The 25897-nt window shown below is 34.0% G+C and overlaps 1 protein-coding gene across 5 annotated transcripts in view; it reads left to right on the forward strand.

Annotated features, from left to right (window-relative positions):
• Positions 1-25897, forward strand: part of cno (adherens junction formation factor afadin) — a 196498-nt gene that overhangs the window by 115587 nt on the left and 55014 nt on the right. For all 5 annotated transcript variants that reach the window (XM_085823563.1, XM_085823561.1, XM_085823562.1 and 2 more), the window contains exons 12-17: positions 6710-6915; positions 14491-14731; positions 15349-15614; positions 19104-19271; positions 20235-20409; positions 22970-23058. In XM_085823563.1, coding sequence (XP_085679689.1) covers positions 6710-6915; positions 14491-14731; positions 15349-15614; positions 19104-19271; positions 20235-20409; positions 22970-23058 — 1145 coding nt within the window. The remainder of the gene's footprint in view (positions 1-6709; positions 6916-14490; positions 14732-15348; positions 15615-19103; positions 19272-20234; positions 20410-22969; positions 23059-25897) is intronic.

Genomic DNA, 25897 nt, shown 5'->3' on the forward strand with positions numbered 1-25897 from the left:
TTTATTTATATTGGGAGTGTCACCTTCTTTTAATTCCCAATCTTCTGTTATATCTATTACCCTGCTGATACACTGATTTTCTTTGATTCTTCTTCTGATGTTATTGTGTCCTATGTTCATAACTGGGACTGTTACTCTACCATTTGTAACCTCTATTACCGATTCCGGATTTCCATGTTTGTTTTGAAATAAGATTAGTCTATTATTTATATCTGGGGTTACAGAATGCACAAAGTTTATCGTGTTACTTTTTATTTCTGTTTGTTTCTCAGAATATAACTTAATGCGTTTACGCTCTGTTTTGTTTATCAGTTGCGTGAATGGAATTTTATTAGCATACCATATGTTAAATGAATCCCCTATTTTTCCATAAGCCAACATTTGATCGTTTAAAGTATCTCTCCCAATAAATAGGTCATACGGCTGTACCTCATATTTACTATAAACAAATTCGCGGCTCTTTGGATTTCATCGATTCGGAGTGAAACATGAACTTTTCCCAAGGTCGTTGTACGTGCGTGATTTACGTTCCCGATTCCAAACAGTTTTCTTGTTTCTGATTGCACTGGCAATTATAATTTTAAAAAAACTGAAAATCTTAATAGACTGACAGCGCTTCCAGTAGCTATCAAACATTCGATTGGTTCACTGTCATTGATTATTGCTTTCTTCAAACATGTTGAAACATCAGATAATCCATCATGATTCATCGCAACACTATTTTTATCTTTCATTTTGTAATTCATCAATTCTTCGCGACTCTCTGTCTGACGCGGGAGGCATTTGGCGTCACAAATCAAGCTAGAATGTTTACGCTTACAAGTCAAGCAGCGCTCTTTTAATTTACATGACCTAACCATATGATTTTTTTTTTTTTGGCAGACATAAAAAAACATTTTTCGTTTCGTCTTAAACTTTTTAATTTCTGTTCGCGTTTCTTATCACAATTTTCAGAACTGTGCTCAGAATTATTGAAAAAATGCAAATTTTCTGAAATGTGCTCAGTGCGGTTGCGTTAGGAATCGAATCTTGCTGCTTCCCTTTAAATTTCTGGAATCTATTCCCCTTTTCCGAAAATTTATTAACTGACAACTTATAGTCTATGCTTTTAACTGATTCATTATTTTCCCTTGTTTGTCGAAACAAAAATGTTTGTTCTCGCGTTTCTGTTTCTCTTTTAAGAAATCTTAATAATTCTGTTACATACCAAGAATCGTCTTTTTCATGCTGTCTATAAAAATCTAGCACAATCGAATCTGGAATAATCTGGAAGTTTGTTAGTAGTGGAAACAACAAACTTCCATATGAATTACGTTCAACACCAAGAGTTTGTAAACCCCGTACTTGTATTTCTATCGTATCGTATAACTCTCTTAACTGTTTCAAATACGAAGCCGATTTTACTGCATTTAAATTTAATAAATGGTTAATATGAGATCTTACAATAATTTCTTTTTTCCCCATACCTTTCTTTAAGCAATTCAACAGCTAAATCATAATTATTTTCCGATACCAATAGTCCTTGAACACTAATTAAGGCTGGTCCTTTCAAGAAAGCTGTGTCAAGATTACTGTGAATCTCATTATCAAACTGTGACCAAAATTCCTGAAATTTCTCTAAATTACCTTCAAACGGTTCTACATGAAGCTTCGGCAAATTTATTCTTGTTTGTCTGGTTCACTATTTGAAATAAGTAAAGAATTGTTCTTCAACGACAAATCTGTCTTATTTCTATCTGAATTCTGGAGATAATTCTTGACTTTCGATATGTGTAGATGATACGTTCTCTGTATTCCTGATTATTCTCGACTTCTGTTTCGAGCTCAGATACTTAACTAATTAAATTCTCAATTTCTAGATCTAACTTAAATATCTGAGGTGATCTTTTTCTTGTAGATTCATCTCACATTTTTCTAATGATTTTGTATCTGCAATATCATGTTCCAATAATTCAGATATTCTGTTAATTACTTGTGTTGTTAACCTTCTTAAAGTTTTACGTTTGGTTTTTTTTATCTAAAGCTTTCTTTGTAGTCTCATCCATAATATTAACTAATAATATAATTATATACTTCTAAATTCTATACTCTGTTAGAGTTAATCTACAGTTTGCATGCATTCAAATTTTTAAAAACGAAACTTACCCCTTCTTCCATGCTCTTAGACACGAGTCATTCAGTGCGTGCTTGCATCAATCATCCCGCTTCTGAAATGTTAGCTTTAATCTCCGTTATTAATATCAGGACGGCTAGGGGTAAGTTGGGCTTTCACTTTTTATTCAATCGGGATAACTCTTGCATTTTATAAATTGTTTATTATTATGGTAAATATATACATATATACATACAATTACGGAACAATCAACCTTAATCACATTCTCTCACTTCCCGATTCTCGATTGCCATCATGCGCCCCTATCGGCAGCTTTTCTACAATGCCATCTATTGGCTGATAACAAGTGTATGTACAAATCCTGAACATGATCTCAAGCTTTAAATATGTAGGTCAATTTTTTTTGGTACGGGAGTCAAAACATTTTGTATTGTATTTTTATAATGAGTATGAATTTTAATAAATGTAATTATAGATACCAGAGGGTTATATAAAAAGTTATATTTGATGATTTTTACAAAATCGGTTTAATTAGCAGTGCCATAACTTGAATACATCTGTTGTTTTAAAGCACTTTTTCAGTCGGAATTATATACAAGGTAACCAAAAAAGTTCTTACCGTTTTGGACAGTCTGAAAGAAAAAGTTACAAAACAAATAATAATCATCACTAATCTTCAAAGCAATCACCATCGGCATCCAGTGCCTTTTGCCAACGAGTGGTTACCTGTGGGATTCTATCATGGTAAACCTCAGGAGTCTTGGACGCAAAGAAGTCCGTGAGGGCCTTTTCAAGGTCTGGCCAGTTGTTGAAGGATTTCCCACAAAGATGGTTGTCCATGGAATGGAAAAGGTGGTAGTCAGTTGGCGCGAGGTCTGGGGAGTATAGTGGGTGTATTCCAGCTCAGTCACTGGATGGTGTCCCTGGCCTCCCGAGACACATGCAGCCTCGCATTGTCATGGAGGAGGAGTACACCCTTATGATTGGCCAATGCATCATCAGTTCTTTATGCATCAGTGCCTGGTGCACACATTCCAGCTGCTGCAAGTACAGGCCTGCCATGATCGTTTGGCCAACTGGCTGGAGCTCATAGTGCACCACTTGGTGACTAATCCACCAAATACAGAGCATGACCTTGCGTAAGTTTAGAGAAGGTCTCGCAGTGTGAGCCACAGGGTCCCATGTCTGGAATGCTGCTGGTGAGCTGCTGTATCAAATATGGATGCATTGAGGTGCCAGATAAGCAATGACAAACAAGCAGCGACATGCTGCCTGTTTGTCATTGTTGCATCAGAAAGCGAGTGGGGTACCCACTTGTTCAGCTTTTATGCCTTTCCTCTGCGGTGCAAATGGAGTCTGATCATTTCATCAGATACCTGGAAGTGTGCAGCAAGCTCACTTGCATGTTTGGCTACTGTCACTCTCTATGGCTGCTCTCAGCGCTTGTGGCCGACCACTGTGTGGTGCATTACTAGGAGACATATCTCCTGACCTGAACTTCTGGAACCATTGTCCAGTGGCTCGTTCATTAATGGCATCATCCTCCAAGGCCTGGCAAATTCGATGACTTGATTCTACTGCTGACAAACCCACTTTAAAGTCATACAGCAAAAAACTCCGAACAAGCACCTTTGACGCGTCCATTTCAATCATTAGCTGTGTGAGTTATGTTTTAAGTACCGATGCAACACACTTTTATACTTTTGGTCAATGTCCAGACCAAACAGTGAACCTTGTCTTTATTTTAGCTAGGATGGAAATCCTAGCTACTGCTATGCCAGGTTTGGTTACTATTTTATGTTGGGGTTCACTGTTTCAATGTCATATCAGAAATGGCAAGAACGTGTTGGTTACCCTATATTAATGACTAATGGTTATACAAATAAAGACCACCTAAGGACTTTTGTGATCACGTTATATTAACATATGCATGCATGTACACTGTGCAAAAAAAAGGGGGGAACAGTTCTATAGTTCTTGTTCTACTGGGCCAATTGACGAAATTCAAATTGCATTTTTCGTGTCTCAAAAGCAGGACATAGGATATATATTAGACTTGTATATATGGCATTGTTCTGTTTTTTCATATTTCAATCCTATGACTCAAATTATGCCTAAATATTAAATTTTGTAAAATTTAGTGCGAAATTTACAGAGAAATTCAAAAATTTATCTTGGCATGGTTTTTTCAGTTTTTGCCTAGAACAATTCTCTTACCGAACTTCTTAATATATGGCAAACTATTTTCCTTTCCCTTCCATTGTGCAGGAAAGGAAAAAATATCACACTGTTCCTACCTTTTTACATGGTGCATGAGTGGGCAAAAAGTCACATCGTTCCTACTTTCAAATAAGGTTAACAATGTGCCTAAACCACATTTGATGCTGTTATCGCTTTCAACAAATATGCCAAATTTCAAAACACGCCAATATATAAATTCACATATATCTTTGGAAATTTTGAATAAAAAAACTGTAATTTTTTGTTGGTGTACTTAGAAATACATCTCTTCAAGATGATGATAAAAATTTTACAGGCTGTAATTCAAATTTTTTTTTGAAAAATTTATTTAAAAATACAAATTTAAAAAATAAATCAAAAAAATGGGCAAATTTTATTTGGAATGAACCTAAATTTTGAAATGTGAGAGGAAGAATCAAATAAGTTTTTTTAAAAGAGAGAGAGAATAATAAATACATACCAAATTCAATTAACATTGAGGAGCTAAAATTCGGAGAGCTAATTTTGTAAAAACTACTTGTGCGATTTTTAAATAAAAAATATGGCAGTTTGGCATAATTTAAGTCGTAGAATTGTAATATGAAAAAAAAAATGGTATGTCATTTCAGAAAAAGTCCGATTTTGTGTTACCTATATTAGAACAGTGTTATATATAAATCTAATACAAATCCAAAGTCTCACTTTCGAGACATGAAAATTGGAAGTTGAATTTCGTCAATTGGCCCAGTAGAACAGGAGATACAGAACTACCCCCCTTTTTTTTGGACAGTGTACATACAGTTATTGTCTTTCTAATCTATAATATTATAGATCTCTAGAAAGAACTATATATGCAAGATATAAGATATAAAAGAAAAATACTAAATTAAATTTAGCAATAATCCTTTTCCTGATTATTACATAGGCTATGTCCCTTTTCTGGAAGCTAAAGTGTGTCATATCAGAAAACTAATCTGTGTTATATTACCTTTAATACTGCAATATGGTAAGCTGTTGTCCAGTCGCAGTCTAAAACTCAAACAGAGGATTCAACTCTATAAATACCCCTTTGCTGAAATGTGCAGTTGCATTTCTTCTCTTGCTAGCACATGTCTCCTTGTTTCACTGTGTCATCATTTATTGTCCAAAATGTGATAAGATATATATAAAATTGTGGGTTGCATGTAGCACCCATAGTGATGGGTAAAAGAGAATATGTGTCCTAAAAAATTATTCATCAAGAAATAAAATTATGAGGTGAGTATGCAACTATTTTTGGCTTTTAAATTCCATCTGTCTGTTACACGTGCTGTCTGTATGCCAGCGATATCTGGAGCCATCTGCCATGAATAAACGATAATTAGTGTCTTCTCTCTTTCAGGCATCCTAAAATATTGCTGTCTTCAAATCCTCAAATCATCATCTCCAAAATTATGATATATTATGTTGTATGTGCGTGTAAGCAAAGTGTGATAGTGATGAACCAGTTAACTTTACGAAGGAGAATTTAGAACTTATAAATAAGACTGGCAAAAACGTTGTAAGGGTACCTAATAACAACAAAAAATGTACTTTCATATGGTGCTGTTGTGGTTGTTAAGTAATAAAATGCAGAAAATGTACTTTTATGTGATCATTGTGGATTATTGAGGGTCTTAAAAAAATAATTTGCTGTAATGTTAAACATCTGCAGCTTCTCGATTAATAATCTTCTCAATAGTTATTGCAACTTCATTTCAACTAGTTTTAAAAATTAAGAAAATTCTGAAAAACGTATGAAGTTTTTTTTAAAGAATTCTGAAATATGTCAGAAGTCAGTTTTGAATGCAAAATTGATATACATGTAGAGCCTAACTTTTATGATTTTTCCATAATGCAACATATGGAAGTGGAAGAATTTCTAATCATGATATAGGATTTCCTTGAGGAGTTCAATTTCAGAATGCTTAGATGATAGCAATTAAATAATGTGAAAGGAAGTCAACTTGATAGAAATAAAAGTAAAATTGCATGAGATATAGTTATGGGAAATAATAAAAGTTCTATTCAGGAAAATGATCATAAGAAAGCAAAATATAAAAATTTTTAATTTTGAAAAGAGTTGAAAAAAATATTACGGGAATAAAATCTGTAAATTAAACATTTGTTTATTCTAAAGAAATTTATATTAAATGAAAAACAATCATACTTTTGTGATGAGAAATTTATAAAGGATTTCATATGTACATGTTCAGTAATTTTGAAATGTTTATAATTCTTTAATATATAAGGATGAATGTTGTTTTTCAAAATTAATCCTCTTCCAAGTTTAATTTAGCTTTTTTAAATATTCAAATTCATTTAATGCATGTAAGAAAGTTTCATTATTTTTATTAGGGGAGGATGCTTTCTTAGCTGCTGCCATTACTCAGTTGGATTCTAGTCAAGTGCAATTTAAACTTTCTCCAACTTATGCTCTTTATATGGCAGCTAGGTATCGTGCCTCCACTCATTTTAGGCCTGAAACAACACCAACAGATAGGGCACATAGATTGACAGCTTTAATGAACAATGTTGCAGCTGTCATGCATCAAGTCATTCAGGTAAATATAATAGTTCTTCTCCCTTCCATTTTGACTTGTATTCAACTTGTAAAAAAGTAACATATCTAAGAGCACATTGTTAACAAGCTAGTTTCCAGAATTAAAATCTGAAGAAAAAGTTTTAGTGTAATTTACAAATGAATTGAATAAAATGTAATGTTATTTGTGTAATAATGCCAATAATTTACTAGAAGTCAAATTTGCATTTAAATAGCAATGTGTCAGATGCCAAAAATACGGCGCTGCACGATAGCGCTTCTCTTGTTTCGTATCGAGAATGCGAAGACGCTGCTGTCGGTTAGTATACTTTATGCAATTATTGAGAGCAGTTGTAGTGATATCAGTAGCAGTTGTTTTTTAGGAATTGGAAATTGTTTTCATTTTTTTACCAAGTGTTATACTGATAATTACGAAATAATCCATGTCAAGTTCTGATTAATTTGAAAGTGACTATGTTATGAGAAGTGATAATGAAGAGTATAGTAATGACCTTGAAAGTGATAGTGGAAGTGACATCATCATTCGTTCTAAGAGATTATGAGCTATTAGTGATAGCAGTGATGATGATGAAGTAACTGTATGTACCTCTGACGATATTATTGATGAGTTTTTACCCGTGGATACAATTTTTTCAAACGAATCGAATACTTTTTCTGAATTACCTGGACCAAAGCATGCCCCTCCTCGTGATGCAAAACCAATTGAATATTTCAATAATTTTTTTTTTTTTTTTTTTTTTTTTTGAAGTATACTAACCAACAGCAGTGTCTTCGCATTCTCGATACAAAACAAGAGAAACGCTATCGCGCTGCGCTGTATTTTTGGCATACGACAAGTGAAGTGCGCGCCAGACTCAAACGGTTAAACACGAAAATTCATAATCTGTTCCATGTAACTCATATATTTGAGGCAATGTGTTTGTCCTGTATATAAGACAGTATATAGAATTCTGAAGAAAGTTATTTTTGTTGCCAAGGTATATTTGCCCTAGTTCAGATTGGTTCTTGATCTTTTCAAATGCTATTACCATTATCTAGAGGGAATAAGGAATCGAAAGTAACTCTCCAAAATATTTTTAAATGAATTTTCTTTGTAAAATTTTATACAGAATGGAGTGGGGTTAGTGTGAAGACAATTATAAGTGGTATTATATGAAATGATCATATATGTCTTAATATGCTTGCGTAGATTGAATCTTACGAGACCTGATTTATTGATGAATTCAAATAATATTTCATGTTCCGCGATTTCTAGAAGAGAATCCTGCTGAACCTGCTTAGGAGATTTTAGAGTCATTTCAGTTCTCGAAAAGTATTCTTCAGCATTTTCTCTCTAACACTTGATACAGCATGTGTTATTCAGGCCTTCAAAATATTAATATTTTTAATACTACAGACTCTGTGCTTGGTATAAAGCCAAGTGAAGAAATCAAGGAGTAATATTAATAATTAAAATTAGGAAAAAAGAGGAGAAGTTAAAAGCAGGGGGGCACAATAATATGGACCTTTCTATTCCATCTGGCTTGAAATTTTCATTCAAGAGCTTCAGAATGGTAGAATCTGATGAGGGGGTGTAGCATCTACACTGCTGGCCACCAGAAATGCAACACCCTGAAGGAAGAATGCAAATAACATGAGATTTACAACATGCATTAGCGGAGGTGAGATATGCAAATGATTAGAATTTCAGAGCAGACGTACACTTCAAAGCGCTATTTAAGGCTTAGAGTTTTTGACGATTTCAAGTTCGGCAATTGTGTTTTTCTTGTTTTTTTTTTTTTTTTTTTCCAAAAAAAAAAAGTTCAATTATGCCTCAAGTAAACAGCGATCATCGTTTGATCAAGTATCCGAGTTCGACAGAGGAAGGATAGTGGCCTACAGAGAGTGTGGATTATCTTTCAAGAAAATCGGTACTCCTGTTGGACGAAACTAAACAACTGTAATGCGGATATGTGACCGTTGGATGCAGGAGGGTACGACGGACCGACGTGTTCGATTGGATCCACCTCAGTGCACCATTTCACGTGATGACAGGAACATTGTGCCCATGGCAGTGACAGATCGCTCAGTCACATCATGAACCATAGCACCGCACATTCAGTCTGTAACGCATCATCCAGTGTCTGCACGCACCATTTGATGCCGTTTACAGCAGAGTGGTCTGTCCACAAGATGTCCATTACCTCGTCTACCCTTGATGCAGAATCACAGATGTCTCTACCACCAATGGTGCAATGAAAGAAGGATGTGGACGGCAGAATGGAATGAAATTGTCTTTACTGACGAGTGACGCTTCTGTCTGCAACACCACAATGGTCGGATTCGAGTCCTGTGGACACCGTGGAGAGAGGATGCTGAATATCTGCATTATGCACCACCACACTGGTCCTGCACCAGGTATTATGGTATGGGGCGGTATTAGATATCACTCTCGCACTCCTCTAATACATATTGCCAGTACTTCAAACAGCCAGCGCAACATCTCTGAGGTATTGGAGCCAGTTGTCCTCCCTTACCTTCAGGGCTTGCCCACAGCCATATTTCAACAGGATAATGCACGACCACACAGGGTACGCATTGTCCAAGGGTTCTTCGTCAATCGCCAGATTGAACTGCTTCCCTGGCCGGCTCGCTCTCCGGATCTTTCGCCGATAGAAAACATGTGTCCATGGTTGCTGAACGATTGACACAGACTACATCCCAAGCTGCCACACCAGATCAACTTTGGAAACGTGTGGAAGCTGCTTGGTCTGCTGTACCTGAAGAACACATCTAAAGTCTCTTTGAATCAATGCCAAGGCGTGTGGCATTACAATGGCGGCTACTCCGGCTACTGATTCTGAAAGGAATCACACTTCACAGAAGTCTATAAATTTAATCATTTGATACTTGGTCAACATGTTATCTACTAAGTAAATTTTGTTGTGATATCTCTTGTCTTTCTTGGTGTTGCAATTTGGGTGGCCAGTAGTGTAATTGGAAATTTTCCATGGGTAAAATTTTTCTAACTGAATTGCAGTGATAGCTGCAGAGCAACTGAGTAAATTTAAACTGTCATACTTGTCTTGGTAAATTAAAAATCCCAGTGACTATTATATATGTTAGGCTATGCAAAACATTAATCCTCGTGTTTTTACTTTGAAAGGCTGATTTGTTGGAAAAGCACAATTTTAATAATCTTTGTTATAATTTATTCTGCTGAGAATCCTTGTAAGGACAATCATTAGGCTGCAAGCGCTGAACAATTTTGCAATTTACTGCATGTATTCTTTTAAGAAGAATGTGCACCATGGTTCTGTGGGGTATTTGAAATTTCCTTGATGCAAAAATGAGTTGATTTCTGAAGATGGTGCCTAAAGTAATCATGAACACCATCAAATATCTCAATGCTAACAGTGAGCATGCTGTTGCTTATAAGGTCACCAAAACTAATAGTTTCTTTAAAATCATCAATTCCTGTTGCTCCTAATATTTGAAGGGCTGAGTCTATATAAGTTCCTAAATCACTGTAAAGATTGGCAGTTTAATTTTGTAGGCTTACAAAGACACTTCAAGAATTTTTCTTTTAATTGACTTCAATTCATAACTGTGTTCTTTGTTTACAACCATTACAATGGCATCTACTGCATGGTAGAAAAGTGGCTGTAAGACTATGTAAAGATAAAATTTTCATTTCTAGACTTTTGTTATTTCAAAGAATTTTATATGTATACACTGCTGTCCATTAAAATAGCAGCACCTTGAAGGAAAGCAAATACAAAAAAGATATTTATTGTACGTAAACCGTATGGCATGCAGAAAAAAATGCTTAAATTTGTAAGAATTTTGGAGGTTTACAGAGGTGCTAAATTAGTAGAAACAGCTGCCACCCCTGACAGCTAAAATGACCCTTACCCCATTAAGCATGGTGTCAAATTGGGCTTGGATGACAGAAATGGGCAAATCATTCCAGGCTGCTTCAAGTCTGTGCCATACTTCATCAACCGTATTAGCTGGAAAGGGGTGGCTTGCCGGTCTCTCAGCAAGCCATGACCAGATGTTTTCAATGGGTGACAGACCTGGAGATCGTGCAGGCCAGGGCAACAATCGAATACCCTGAGTATCATTGGGGTCACTCTTTTTTTCGGACCATGAGGCTACTCTGTGGCCAGGAGGGTCTGAATGTACCCCCTATACCCTGAGTATCGAGGAAGGTCAGAACACGACGTGCAACATGTGGTCTTGTATTATCTTGTTGGAACATGGCATTTGGGAGCCTCGAAGATAGGGCACAACCACTGGACGTAAGATGTCAGAAATGTACCCAACTGCATTGAAATTATTGTCGATCCAAACTAGAGATGTGTGTATCATGTACCCAGTGGCTGCCCAAACCATCACACCAGGTGCAAAGCCCCTGCCTTGATATCGAATTCAAGCAGGCGATATGTGGTCTCCTTGGACAACACTTATATGACCATCAGAATACTGCACTTAAAACCATGACTCATTTGAAAAAGTGACATTGTGCCACTCCTCTACCCAGTTTTGTCTTTTGGTGCATGTGCGTTGCCGTCTCTGTCTATGCTGCATTGTCAGGGGAAGCAATGGCAACCCTGCTGATAGTCTACGCTGCTGCAAACATCAGCGCACCTTATGAGCTGATACTGGTTGTGCTGCAAACATGCCCATTACCTGACTAAGGGTCTGTGATGTGGTCGTACGGTTTCGCAGGGCTGACCTCAGAATATGTCTGTCTTCTCTGGCATTAGTCATGGGAGGGTGTTTGAGATCATGCATGCCATTCAGTCCTTCAGCAAGCCATTGATTCCATATTTGCATGACAGTGGCTGGATGTTAACCAGTGTAACCTGCGATATCACAGAATGATAATCAACACTTTCAATAGGCAGCAATCCTGCCTCTATCGAATTTCGAAACTTGATGTTAAGCATTTCCTCTCCTTATTAGAGGCCTAACATGATATTCTGAGCAAAGTCCAACCTTTCAAAGCACTTTTCGAATGAGAAATCCACTGCACAACCTTTCTTTTATGCAGTACTTCAGATGTCATTTCTCCTCCCTACGTCGTCTAAATGTGCTGAAATACTAATCATATGCATATCCCAGCTTCTTCCTTTCATACAATTTTGACGTTTGTCAGATCATTCCTTCCTTGTGTTGCAATTTTAATGACTAGCAATGTATATAAATGGTATATGAAAAGTTTTCTAATTATAAATTATTGGTATATATATATACCCACACAAAAATAAGTATATACAGTCAAAAGTCGTTAATTCGGACACCCATAATCCGTAATGATCTATAATCCGGACCTCAAAGCTAAAATCTTTCTGCGCATGCGCTGCGTTGACGCATGCTCATAGGCGTTTTACGCATCCGCGCAAGACATTTACGACTGCGCATATGCGTCTGCGCAAGTGCAGAATACGTTTTCGCGTCGGACGGCATAAGCTAAAATTATCTAATTATCTATTTCAGTTAATGTTGATGATTGCATTGTTCCTTAATCTTCGAATTGGATCCGGCTTATTATTTTTTGCAGACTGTAAGAGCAATTTTATAAAAGTAAGCTTGAACTTTCGATTATGTCAAATAGAATTTCCGATGCTGGAGCTCCCAAAGGATCTAGAAAACGAAAGTATGATTCGATGTCCATCAAACAAAAAAACGAATTGCTACAAAAAATGGATAAAGGTATATCCTTTGTTTATCAATTTCACGCTGCTCTGCGTGGGGGGGGGGGACGTCATGGCGCGCAATGAACTGGAAGTTGATCTGTCACCACTATCGTTATCTTCAGAGCAGATGCTTTTATTTTATTCGGCTTATAATTCCTTATTAAATGTAGTATTTAATCTCGATGTACTCCGTCTTTGATATAATTTAAATCAAATTCCTCGTCATTATAAATATCACGAATACAAATCAAATAGTTTTCTGGTTGCAATTTTCTAATTTCCGCTATGCGTAAGGTACGCATGCGCGCGTTGAAAGAAATGTTTAATAAAGTAAACAAATAAATATTAAGCTTCTTTTTTGTAAATTTTGATACCCTTTAGATCATAATTGCTCATTATTTTATAAATTACGGTTTCATATTTTTAATTTTATAATTTCTGCATGCTATCTTGCCAGATTTAAACTGATGATCTATAATCCGGAAAAATCGATAATCCGGAATCGCCGAAGTCCCGACAAGTCCGGATTAAAGACTTTTGACTGTATATAATTATAAGTAAACATTTTAATTAATCGCAAAAAAAATTGCCTAATATGTGTGAAAAAGCTGCAAAGTAATAAAATGATTTATTTACTGATGGATTATTTAGTATATTATCTGCTTTGATAAGAATTCGAACCTCGGACCGAACTACCAGTGTTCAGCGACTTTACCGCTCGTCTGCTGGTGGGCAGTATTCAGTAAGAAATTGGCTGTTTCCTCAGGTTTAAAAATATATTTCAAAATAGTGAGATATTATTATAAGAGTGAGTGGTAGTATTTTCTTACTTAAGTATAAAAAAATAAGTAATAAATTGTCTAATGCTTGGGCTAAAGATGCAAAGTAATAAAATAATGTAAAGAAAAAAATTTACAACTAATTTTTCACAGAGTTTTTGGGTGAACTGTTAATATTAAGTAATATATTGGAATAGCTCATTAGCTAATTCTGGACACAGAAAAGCAAAGTTTGTCTTAGAAAAGAGGAGTTGTAATTGAGTCCAGTGCATCCTCCTCCTGACGATGTTATATCAAAGTTGATTAGATTCCTCTTCTTCCCTTTTTTTTCTTTTTCTCTTTTTTTTTTTTTTTATTTTTCTTGTGATGGATTATTTTATTTTTTCTTTTAATAATTTTAGAATTCTTATTCTACATTTAAAGAATTTTTTGATATATATTGATTATGAATTCCAAATTTTGGTCTTTGTGAAAAATTAGTTCTAAATTTCTTTATGTATTTACTGATCAGTTTCTGGCGGCATAATGCATGAAAATATGTGGAATGTTTATATTTTTATGTAAAAATTTTTCTATGTTTCTCTCTCTCTATATATATTACAGTATCGCAAATTTTTATTTAAAAACATTTATATTGATTTTCTGTTTTTGCTTTCTGGAAATATTAATGATGCACTTTTTAAAAGTTAAAACTGTGAAATGATGATTAATTTTATTGTGTCAAACAGAGGACATTAATATTTATATACTTGCATGTAATAGCCAGTATTCTATAAATATTTTCTTCATAAGTTCTTCACTTCAAGTAAAAGCAGCTTTAGTATGTATTAATTTAATAAATTTCGAAAATTATTCTATTCCTAATTTAAAAGAGAAAAGTGGTTGTTAGAAAAAATTGCATTAAAAGTGAAATTGAATAGGGACCATAAAAGAGCTGCAACAGTTTAGATATTAATGTAGGCTGTTGTGACATTTTTCAATAACCTTAATTCTATCCTTGTTGAGCTTAAGCCTTTATGTAAATATTTTACTATATTTGCAAGCATGTTTAAATTGTAGACAACTTTTAATAATTTCATCATCATATTTCATTTCTGGCATGTTCAATTTTAGGATTCTTATCGGGATTCATCAGCTCTAGTATTTTGGCTTGTTAACACTTCAGAGTTACTACATTTTTTGAAGCAAGATCGTCACCTGAGTGCTTATACTCTAGATGCTCAAGACCTACTAGCAGAAAGTGTGCAATTAGCGTATCGCAGTTTAATAACGTGCCAGCAGGTGGAGCTTCAGAATGCCATGCCAGCTACTTTAGAAGACAGGGATGATGTTAATGAAGAGGAAGGCACAACTGGTATGCATTGTGGTTCAGATTATATCTGTATACACTCAACATTTCATTTAAAAAAAAAAAAAAAATTTCATTATATAGACATGCATTTTTATTTTTTTATTATCAGGCTTTGCAGTAATTTTTAATAGTTCATTTCCTTTATATGTATTATTTTATAAAGAAAAAATTAAATAGATGTTTATTAAACTAAAAAATGTAATTTGATTTTTTTTTTTTTTTTTTTTTTTTTTTTTTTATTTTTTTTGACATTTAGGCATGAAAAAGTGATATTCATCTTATTCAACTTATTAATAGTACTTCTAATGGAATGGGACATTTTTTTAAAAAACAAATAATTAAAATAAAAATAAATTACAGTATAAAACCTCATTAATAGACAGAATGAAGACATTTTAAAGGCTCTAAAAATGAGTATATACTGTATCCATTGAAGGTGGTGATGTATAGATATAGATATGCATAGTGGATTCATTTAGCCATCTGTTCGGAGGGTTCTGTTAATTACTTTAGGAATTCTCTTTTGTGAAATTTCCCAATTCTAAATATCATTAAAAGTTTTATACCCAGAATATAGTTTACTGTTAAATATGTTATAATTTTTCCTTCTTTTATTTCAGCTGATGTTTTAGCTATTCTAGCTAATGTGATGGCTTTGTTGAGGAGATGTCGAGTTAATGCAGCTATAACAATACAGATGTTTTCACAGTTGTTCCATTTTATTAACATGTGGCTTTTCAATAAAGTTGTGTGCGAGACCCGACCTAATCTTTGTACAAGAGTTTGGGGTATCCGATTAAAACGGAGACTGGCCCGAGTAGAAGCATGGGCTGAGAAGCAGGGGCTTGAATTGGCAGCTGATTGTCATTTAAGCCGCATTGTGCAGGTTTGTTATTTTTAAAATAGTATAAAATAGGCTATTAGCTATATATATATATATATCTTTTGTCCGTTCACTAAATAAAGAACATAAATTTTACCAACACATATATCGTTACATTGATGATATCATACATAGCCTTTAACAACCATAACAAAATAGAAGCTGCTAATATCTACCCGACTTGCTTAAAACTAAATAATACAAATACGATGCAAAATAATGTAGTATACCTTGATAAATATTATTGATTACAATTCTATTAAAGTCTAGGACAAGAGGAGAGAATTCACTTTTTCTACACTAAAGTTAACCAATTGGACTTCTAAAATTTCCAAAAGAATCATCATTAACGCTATTTTTTCACAGCTACTTAGAATAAAAAGAATATGTAATACTACAGAACACTTACAAGAAGAAATACTTTACTTCATCACAATTTTGAAAAATAACCAAATTCCTCATAAAATAATTAAAAATACCTTAAAAAAAGCTGGCATTAGCCTTACCAATTTTTAGATAATTTGTTTTGGATAATGAAATTTTAGGCTCAAAGCCCAATGGGACGGTATAAAGTGGATGGCTGATTCAGATAATCTAATGTAAAAATTGTATAAATGTACAGATTATTCTCATAAATACATTTTCTTTCCTCCAAAGATTTTGGCACTATACTTTAATACTATTGTTTTAATAGTTTTAAATTATTTAGATGGCCAAATTCTACTATTATTAACAAATCGGGCCTTTTCATTTTTCATAGTAGTTTGACCGCCCTCTAGCTTGAAGAATGACGACTTTTATTAACAAATGACTTTTTTTCCAGTGTACTCTTTCTTTTGTGGCCAAAAAGTAAGTAATTTTAGCTGAATTAGCCATTTTCACTTATTTGAAGCAGTTTTGTTCTTCTAACAACTTGACTGACGCCATTTTGAGTTCTTTCCGTGTCTTTTCATGTCTGTCACACCATCTATAATAAAAAGGGGGGAACAGAAGTTCCCGCCAAAACTACAATCTCAGCCCATTGGCCTATTCAATTTTAATTGTTTCCCCCAACTACGTCACACGACGAGAAGTTTGGTAGGACACGGAGGGAATTTGCACCCTTTTCAGATTTTTTCGCGATGCTAAGAACAGCACCTTACAGGTCAGTTTTTTCGTTTCTTTTGTCAGTGTTTTTTTTTTTTTTTTTTTTTTTTTTTTTTTTTTTTTTTTTTGTCCTAATAAGGCCCAACGGCGTTTGTTTTCTTGAAAATTTAATTGCATATTAATTTGACTACAGCACCATTCTCTTTTTGAAAGTTCTATCTTCTTTAAGCTGTGCAGGACCAGCCCGTACGTAGTTGTAATTTTTTTACTAATAGCAGACCGCTATTTATTTTATTTTGATTTTAATTTTACATTGATCGGAGTTGCAATTACATTCTTAACACCCTAATGTGTTTTTCGGCGGACGCGTCGGGAAAAAGGAACAGAGCAGTGGGGTCCAAAAAAGATTTATTCGGGATTATTCATTTTTTATAAAAAAACTTTTTTTGTGCATCAAACAAGAGCTTCAATGGTCTGTTTTGGCGAAACGCGTAATGGTATTTGGCCTAGTTCGTACATTTAGTCATTTTTCCCTTGAAAAGCCTGGCAGAGGGTACGAGTGGGTTAATTTACCATTTTCCGCTTTGTAATTATTGTATTTTAGCAATTTATGTTTTCATTATAATTTTTGCATTTTATGTTTTGGTATTTTTTTTTTCCCGTCAATCTATTTTTTATGTGTATTAACTTTTCATATATATTTTATTCCGTCAATTATTTTTTATGTGTATTAACTTTTCATATATATTTTATTCCGTCAATCTATTTTTTATGTGTATTAACTTTTCATATATCACAACGGTCAGATATTTTTTCGTGCATTCGCATGTCTTCCAACATTAATTTTAACGCTTTTTTTCGCGTTTTTCCAGATAAGTTTTTTAAAAAATTTTTCTTAGTTCATATTTTAGTAATACAGCATTGAACTATTTCGTGGAGCTACGGCTCCTGGTTACTTTTTAGCAAGATCGCTGCATTGTTTCTACCTACTATTATTTCATATCTTTTCATGCGCAAAAAAATTTTTTGAGACCAAATAGGTCTTACGTCTCGTTACTAGTTAGCTTTACAATTTCTATTTCAATTATATATATATATATGTGTGTGTGTGTAACTTTAGATGCTTTAAGTTTATATTATATATATAAAAGGTTGTTGTAAAACTAATATCTGTTATGTGCACTTCTTGGAGATTTGACATTTTGACTATTATGATTATTAGTTTACTTACTAAATTTTTGTCTGGAAAAACTACTATGTGACTCTAAGCATCATGTGGTGGTGAACTGTGGTCAGTAAAAAAAAAAAAATATATATATATATATATATATATGCTGTGTGCATTAGCCAGAATATTGTCAAATATAAACTTTTATATGACAAACTTGCACATAGCTGATATTGTTTTGTCAGTGATTATATGTATATGTGTGTATGTATTTAATTATAAAATGATTTTTGAATGTCTGTTATGCAGAAATTGGTGAAAATTTACGTGTTATTTTGCAGCAGTTCTGTTTCAGTTTTTCTTCACTTAAATTTAATATAGAAAAATAAAATTTTCTCTGTTTTCATAAAATTGAACATTATGCTAAGAGTGCAATTAAATTGCTCTTTCAATTTTTAATTGTAATAAATTCCTCTTAATTTAAAACGTTTAGAATATTCACAAGTGTTAATTTTATAATGCTGGGTAACATTGAATGGAAACCTAAGTTCTCCATTTCAAATAGCTTCAACTATTTATGATCTCAAGTCACTTTATTTTTTAATGCTATGGCATTTTAATCCTTTGCCTTTTAGTATATATGCGTAATCTGCTTCCAATTCTAAAAAAATAAATGGCATGATTAAATTAAGGTTAATTTCTTCAGAGAAATAGAAATGTTAATTTGAAATGTTAATGTTAATTAAATAGAAAGTTCTATCGGCAACTTGACATTGCTTAAATAGTATCAAAAAATAGTTTATGTTAGAATACCTCTTCAGTAAATATTGCTAAAGCAATTGCTGATCGAGGCTTGTAAGCAGAATTTGACCTCAGTATATTATTACCATGTTAAAGTAATGATATAAAAGTTATGATCTGCAGTGTTTAAAATTTTATGTGAAGAACTTAATTTATATATAAATTATAAATATGAATTCTGATATTTGCATATGTGTTGAAATATGTAATATTTTATGAAAATATTCTTATATGTGAATAAATATTTTCGAGATTTGAGTAACAAATTAACAGTTCATAATTTACTAACTTTAATAGAGTGTGCATCTTCATGTAAAAAACTGAGCAAAATGTGTAATATAGACTTATTTTAAATGACATTTACATATATAATTAAATATTACATTTTAAGTTAATTTTTTGTTGCGCTTTAAGAAACATATTTTAATATCTTTCAGGCTGCTCATTTGCTTCAAGCTCCAAAAAGTACTTCTGAAGATTTAGCTTCCATCAGTTCACTTTGTTTTAAATTGAATTCATTGCAGTTAAGAACCCTATTAGAACGATATCAACCCGCAGAAGATGAACCTCGGATACCTCGAGAATTTATTGATAGTGTTGTGAAGGTATTACATTATTCATATCCAACTTAAATACTCAAGTAGCATTTGATGCAAACTTTTATTTGTGAACTGATGCTCAAGAAAAATTTTAAGCAGTTGAATTTAATACAAAGTAACCTCCTAAGAGATTTCTATGTGTATTTTTTTTTTTTTTTTTTTTTTTTTTTAATCAAAGCATACAATGAAAATAAGAAAATCTTTAAATCCATGAAAATGATATGTGCCGTGCAGACATGTTTTGAATTTATTCGCTGATACAACAAACTTGCAATAAGAAACTTGATAAAAATTAATCTTTATGATATAGGAATATTTTTAATTTAATAAATGTTTTTTAACTGAATAACATTTTAAATTATAGTTAAGTGTGAAAGTTTCTTCAGTAGTACATTAAATTTTGTTTGAAATACAGGGAAACTAATTGAATATTTTTTAACTTGCTTAATGATGTAACTTTTTACCTCTTCTGACATTATTCTTATTATACTTTATAGAATTTTTAAATAATAATAAAGATTTCAATTGGTATTAATTATTCTGTAAGATGCTGAATTTATATGTTGACAAGAATGAATTTTATAAAATTAAATTTTATTTTTGAAATCATTATAATGCTAGTTGAATAATATTTTGCTGTTTGTACATTAAGCTCGCGAAAAGCAAATAGCTCTCCCACCACCACCACCACCACCACCACCACCACTACCACTGGCAGACTCTAGCTGTTTATAGGTATTGGCCACTATTATGGCCAGAAGCAGTGGTCCTTTTATTATGGAGGCACCTAATAAGTGGGCTACCATTGCCTCCTCTGAATGGACAGACAATATTACATTCATGCCTTCTCCGGGTTTTGAACTCAAGCCCTTCATTACAGCCAGTCATAGTCACTAACCATTTTCCTGTCTGGGCAAATAATATCTGAGTAATGAAATAATGTGATTCACTCTAAGTTTTTCTTCTTAGGTGGCTGAGAATATGGCTGATGAATTAACAAGGAGTGAAGGACGTGAAGTGAAATTAGAAGAAGATTCTGATTTACAGTTGCCTTTCTTATTGCCTGAAGATGGATATTCTTGTGATGCTGTGCGTGGTGTCCCTGCAGGGTTGCAAGAGTTTTTGCAGCCACTTATTCAGGCTGGTAGGTTTTTATAACTTATACAGATATTAAAACCAAATTCCATATTCATTGTAATTCTTATCTCTCCTACTGTTTGTATAATTTCTTTTCTGGGTGATATAAATTAGTTACTTGTAATATCTATTTTTGTAATACTATTTGCCATAAATATCCGAACACCCAGTGGTACAGACTTGGAAAGTTCTGAGACATATATTAATATGATGTTGCCCCCCCCCTTTTGCATCAGTGACAACCTGCACGTCTGGGAAGACTTCCACCAATTTTTGATAGTTGGCTGTAGGATTAACTTCCAGGCGTCTATCGCAGCTAAACTGAGGATGGTTGATTTGGCTGGCTATGTGATCTGAGTTCTAATTCATCCCAAATGTGCTCTGTGGGATTTATATCAGGTCTCTGTGAAGTCTAGTCAAGTTTTTGAACACCCATTTCATCAAACCATGGCTGTGCAAGTTTCAGTGAGTGAATAAAGCAGTTATTCTGCTGGAAGAAAAGTGGCCCTTCTCCAAAAAGTTACAATAGACATGGTAGAGCAGCATTATCCAGAACATCCATATACATCTCAAAATTAATGTTTCCAACTACAGGAATTAAGGGATCCAGGCAAAACCATGAACACACACACACCACTTTACAGTTAGCACAATGCATTCTCTTAAGTAGCATTCACCGGGCATCCACCAAACCCAGACACATCTATTGAAACTGTCAGAATGTAACGTGAGCTTCAACACTCCAAAGGACATTTTCTACATGTCCACAGTGTAATGATGGTGAGCTTTTCACCATTGCAAAATCGATGTTTCGCATTTTGTGGAGTGATGTTTGGCTTGTAAGCAGCTGGATGACTATGAAATCTCAGGTTTTTTTAAACTCTCAGCGAATAGTCCTTCTGCTAGCACTAAAACTTGATGAATTTTGTAACTTCTGAGTGATTTCAACCAATGAGGACTTGGGATTTTGTTTCACTACCCTTTTCAGAGTTCTACGTCTGTGCTCATGAACTTTTTTTGGACTGCCACTTTGTTTTTCTGTAGTTTTACTGCCTTGACATTTCCCTTTCACAATTACATCACTCACAGTAGATTTTGGCTTCTGTAGGAAGTCCGAAATTTTACAAACTGATTTTCCACATTCAAAGTCACCAAGCTCCCTTGACTTTCACATTGTTTCACAAATGCATTAATATAATCTGATAAACCACTACCAACACTTTTATAGCTTTCTGATATGCATTAATTCAAATCACTGCCAGATCCAGTTCTAGATACTTTTGGCCAGATAGTATATGAAATTGTGGTTGGCAATAGTAACCTTCAGTTCGTAATTCCAATGAACCCTAAAATAATAAACACATTTCATATTTTTCTAAAAAGAAATAATCTGAAAATATTAGAAATACTTTTAAGACCTTTTGGAACCTTTCTACATTTTATGCTAATACAGTCAAAAGTCGTTAATTCGGACACCCATAATCCCGAACGATCTATAATCCGGACCCCAAAGCTACAAACATTCTGCGCATGTGTTGCGTTGACGCATGTGCATAAGCACATGCGCATAACACGTTTACGCATGCGCGTTTAATGTATAACGGACGGTATAAGCTAAAATTATCTAATTATCTATTTCAGTTAATGTTGCAGATTGTGTTGTTCCTTAATCTTCGAATTGGATCCGGATTATTATTTTTGCAGACTGTTAGAGCAATTTTATAAAAGTAAGCTTGAACTTTCGATTATGTCAAATAGAATTTCCGATGCTGGAGCTCCCAAAGGATCTACAAAGCGAAAGTATGTTTCGATGTCCATCAAACAAAAAGTGGAATTGCTGCAAAAAGTTGATAAAGGCATGAAGAAAGTGACAGTTTAGTGAAAACGAAAAAATTTCGATTTACAAGTTAGTCGGTATTCTTGGCACAGCAATTACAGGACTTGAACAGCAGAACTTTGAAACTGAAAAAGAAATTATGTCTGTTTATATAGAATTAAAGAGAAAGTATTAGCACATAAAACAAAGCAACTTAAACAACTTACATCGAAAGAAATGTTTAATAAAGTAAACAAATAAATATTAAGCTTTTTTTTTTTTGTAAGTTTTGATACCCTTTACATCATAATTGTTCTTTATTTCATAAATTATGGTTTCATATTTTTAATTTTATAATTTCTGAATGCCATCTTACCAGATTTAAACTGATGATTTATAATCCGGAAAAATCGATAATACGGAATCGGCGAAGTCCCGACGAGTCCGGATTAACGACTTTTGACTGTATTTTAATTTAAACATAAAAAAATAATCTTCATTTATTTGATTGCTTACCTGTGTACAGTAGAAACAGAGAAGACATGTTATTATTGAAAATTAATAAACATCTTATTTTTAGAAGTAAATGTAATTCTTTTAAAAATTTCTACATGCAAAATTGGTTAACTAAGCACACCATTTCTGTCATCTTGATTTTTCTTAAATTATGGGCATATTGGAGGAAATTTAGAAATATCAAAATGTATTTAATAAATTAGTTTTTAGTAAATTAAAAATGAATGTGTTTCAGGTCTTTGTAGGCTTACAATTCAACCAACGTCCTCAGGATATTGGACAATTTATATGTCGGACCAAGATATCGGCAGGGTGCCTTCTGGAGTGAGTATGAAATCTAAATCTTGAGTTATCTAATCTGTAATTATTTGTTTTATTCTATGTTTAAGTCATTATATTTCTTCTGTAAGTTATAAATAAAATTTAGAGTTTGTGTGAACACACCTCAGTCATATCCCCAAAAGTGTTTTTACAGATTGGTTTGAATTTAGGAGTTAAAGTTTAACTTTCATCAAGAAAAGATTACAAATTAAAATTACACAGAGAAATCAAGATTAATACGTGTAGAAGATTTTTTTTAATTGACTCAAATGTTGATTTTTCCGCTAATATCCTATGTGATATATCTGACTTCGAATCTAAAATTATCTGAAGAACACAAAAACCTTGTCTAAAACTTAAAGGTTTATTTAACTGGAACTTCAACACTGATGAAAACTTAACATCTTGGGCGGAAAACATTCAAAGTGCTTTAAAGTAACAGCTATGCCGGCACGGTGAAGAACACTTTCCCTTAAAAGACAGAATCCATCTAGCCCTTTCAGCATATATATCCATTCGCTGGATTCAGACTTCCGCTCCTACGTGTTTTGGACTTAAACGGCCAGACTGGAACTGGAATAGGACTGGATTAGGACCGGAACAGGACTGCAACAAGACGGGAACCGGAACAGGACTGGATCCGCAACAAGACGGGAACCGGAATCTCTCATCTCATCCCCTGGCTTCTTCCCCGGGCAGGTCTATTCTGGCTCGAACTAAAATGAACTGCGGTGCCACTAAGGAAAGCACCTCCTTTTTATTGCCGGCGGTTGCCGTTACTACAGGCGATTATGCAAATATTTAACATCCTTCCACCTAAGGAAAAAAAAAGTGAACTTTCACATCAAAGTAAAACATTGCCAAAGAGCCTTAATATGCCAGTCTGTCTGGCGGAGTTACAGTTCTACCAGATCGTGTTACAGGCCTGACAGATTTATCATCTATGTTGAGTTTAAGTTCAGACAACGAATCTTGTTTTTCATTCTGCAGCTTCACGGGTACATCATTTTGTGACACGAACCGATGAAAAGCCTGAAGAAACACTTCTGTAGATAGAGAAGTCAGCAACTCCAAATGGACCGCTCTATAAACGGCGCATGTAAAAACACAAATTCATGCCTTTTCTTTGTTTCTCAGCAATAAAGGACCACAAAGGTTACTTGACCCGTTACTTGAAATACTGCTGAATCATTTACTCGCTCTATTGGCAGTGGGGCTGATATGTGGTCAACGGGTACAGCAGAATATCTCTTGCAAGTAATGCATTTACTCAAAACAGAACGCACAGTTCTGCCAGATAACAACCAAAACCTTTCCCTTAAGGTATTCAGTATATATTGTACACCTGCATGTCCTTTCTTTCTATGTTCTTCCATAATTAAATTCCTAACTAATGGATGTTCTCCTGGTAATATTATAGGTGTTCTAAACTCTAATGTATCATCTCTTCGAAACGCACCAGTTTTAATTCTTACAATTCCCGCATCATAAAATGGACTAAGAGTTCGTAAGCGTGCGTCTTCTATATCTTGAAACGATTCCGATTGAATCAAGCGAATAACAACCTTTTCTGCAAAATCAATTTCATCAACAGTGAGTTCACCTTTCCTTTTTTTCTTATTTCTGCAATTAAAGAAAAATCGTTGAATCCAACCAACAACTCTGTTTTTCGATAGCTAGAAAATCGCTCACTCAAGCTAAACCTTTCAGTAGACACTAGAGATGAAACCACTGCCTTTTTTTCCTCGCTGGCTATTTCCACTTCATCAGTTATAAATTCGGCACTCGGCCAATTTTCTTGCGATTTTAAAAGCCAGCTCGGACCCTCCCACCATTTTGACCGGGAGAGTTGGCGAACTGAACACCCTCTACTTGGAAGATCTGCAGGGTTAAGGTGACCAGGTATATGCCTCCAATCCTCCACACGTGTCAAAAGCCTTATTTCCTGTACTCTATTTTCTACAAATGTCTCCCATGGTTCTTCCCTTTTTATCCATGCAAGGACAGTAGTTGAATCTGTCCAGAAAAATGTACTTCTGACCTTAAAGTCTTTTAGAACGTCTGCAGCAAGACGAGATGCAATAGTTGCTGCTAACAATTCTAATCTTACAATAGTCGTTTCATTTTTACCACAAGGGGAAACTCTAGACCTAGCCTGAAGCAACTGGACTTTAACTGATTCAGGTTCTTCTACACGAATAAAAACTACTGCCGCATATGCTGCTTGACTGGCGTCACAAAAAACATGGATTGAACACTGTTTTGGCTGATATCGTATCCACCTTGGAATTTTAATGTTTTTCAAAAGAAAAATGTCTTTTACCCATTTCAAAAATTTACTTTTAATTTCGGTGTTAACTTCTTCGTCCCATTTTACTTTTGTTTCCCATGTACGCTGTAATAACATCTTAGGTAATATAAGGACTGGACATGTTATACCGATGGGATCAAATACTTTATGGGCTATTGCCAAAATACTTCTTTTCGTAACTTTCTCGAAACAAAGATTTTGTAAATTAGCAACATTTATTTGAAGAGTATCGCCTTGTCTTTCCCATAACAAACCTAATACATTCGCAATAGTTTCTGTTTCTAAACTACAGTCGGTATATTCCCAACCCCGCAATTCAAATTTTTGTTCTGCCATAACATCTGAAGATACTTTCATGAAGCGCTGTAATTCATCTTCACTTCCGATACTTGTTACACAGTTATCAACATAGAAACTATTCATTAATTTAACAATAATGTTGGAAGGATATTTTACATCTGCATCATTTTTCTCCAAAATTGAATTTGGGTGATATTGAATAACAGCTCCAAGTAAAAATGGACTACTGGT

This window comes from Stegodyphus dumicola, chromosome 9 (genome assembly GCF_044657685.1).
Source record: "Stegodyphus dumicola isolate Sdum_Otavi_A_Nest chromosome 9, ASM4465768v1".
Taxonomy (NCBI): Eukaryota; Metazoa; Arthropoda; class Arachnida; order Araneae; family Eresidae; genus Stegodyphus; species Stegodyphus dumicola.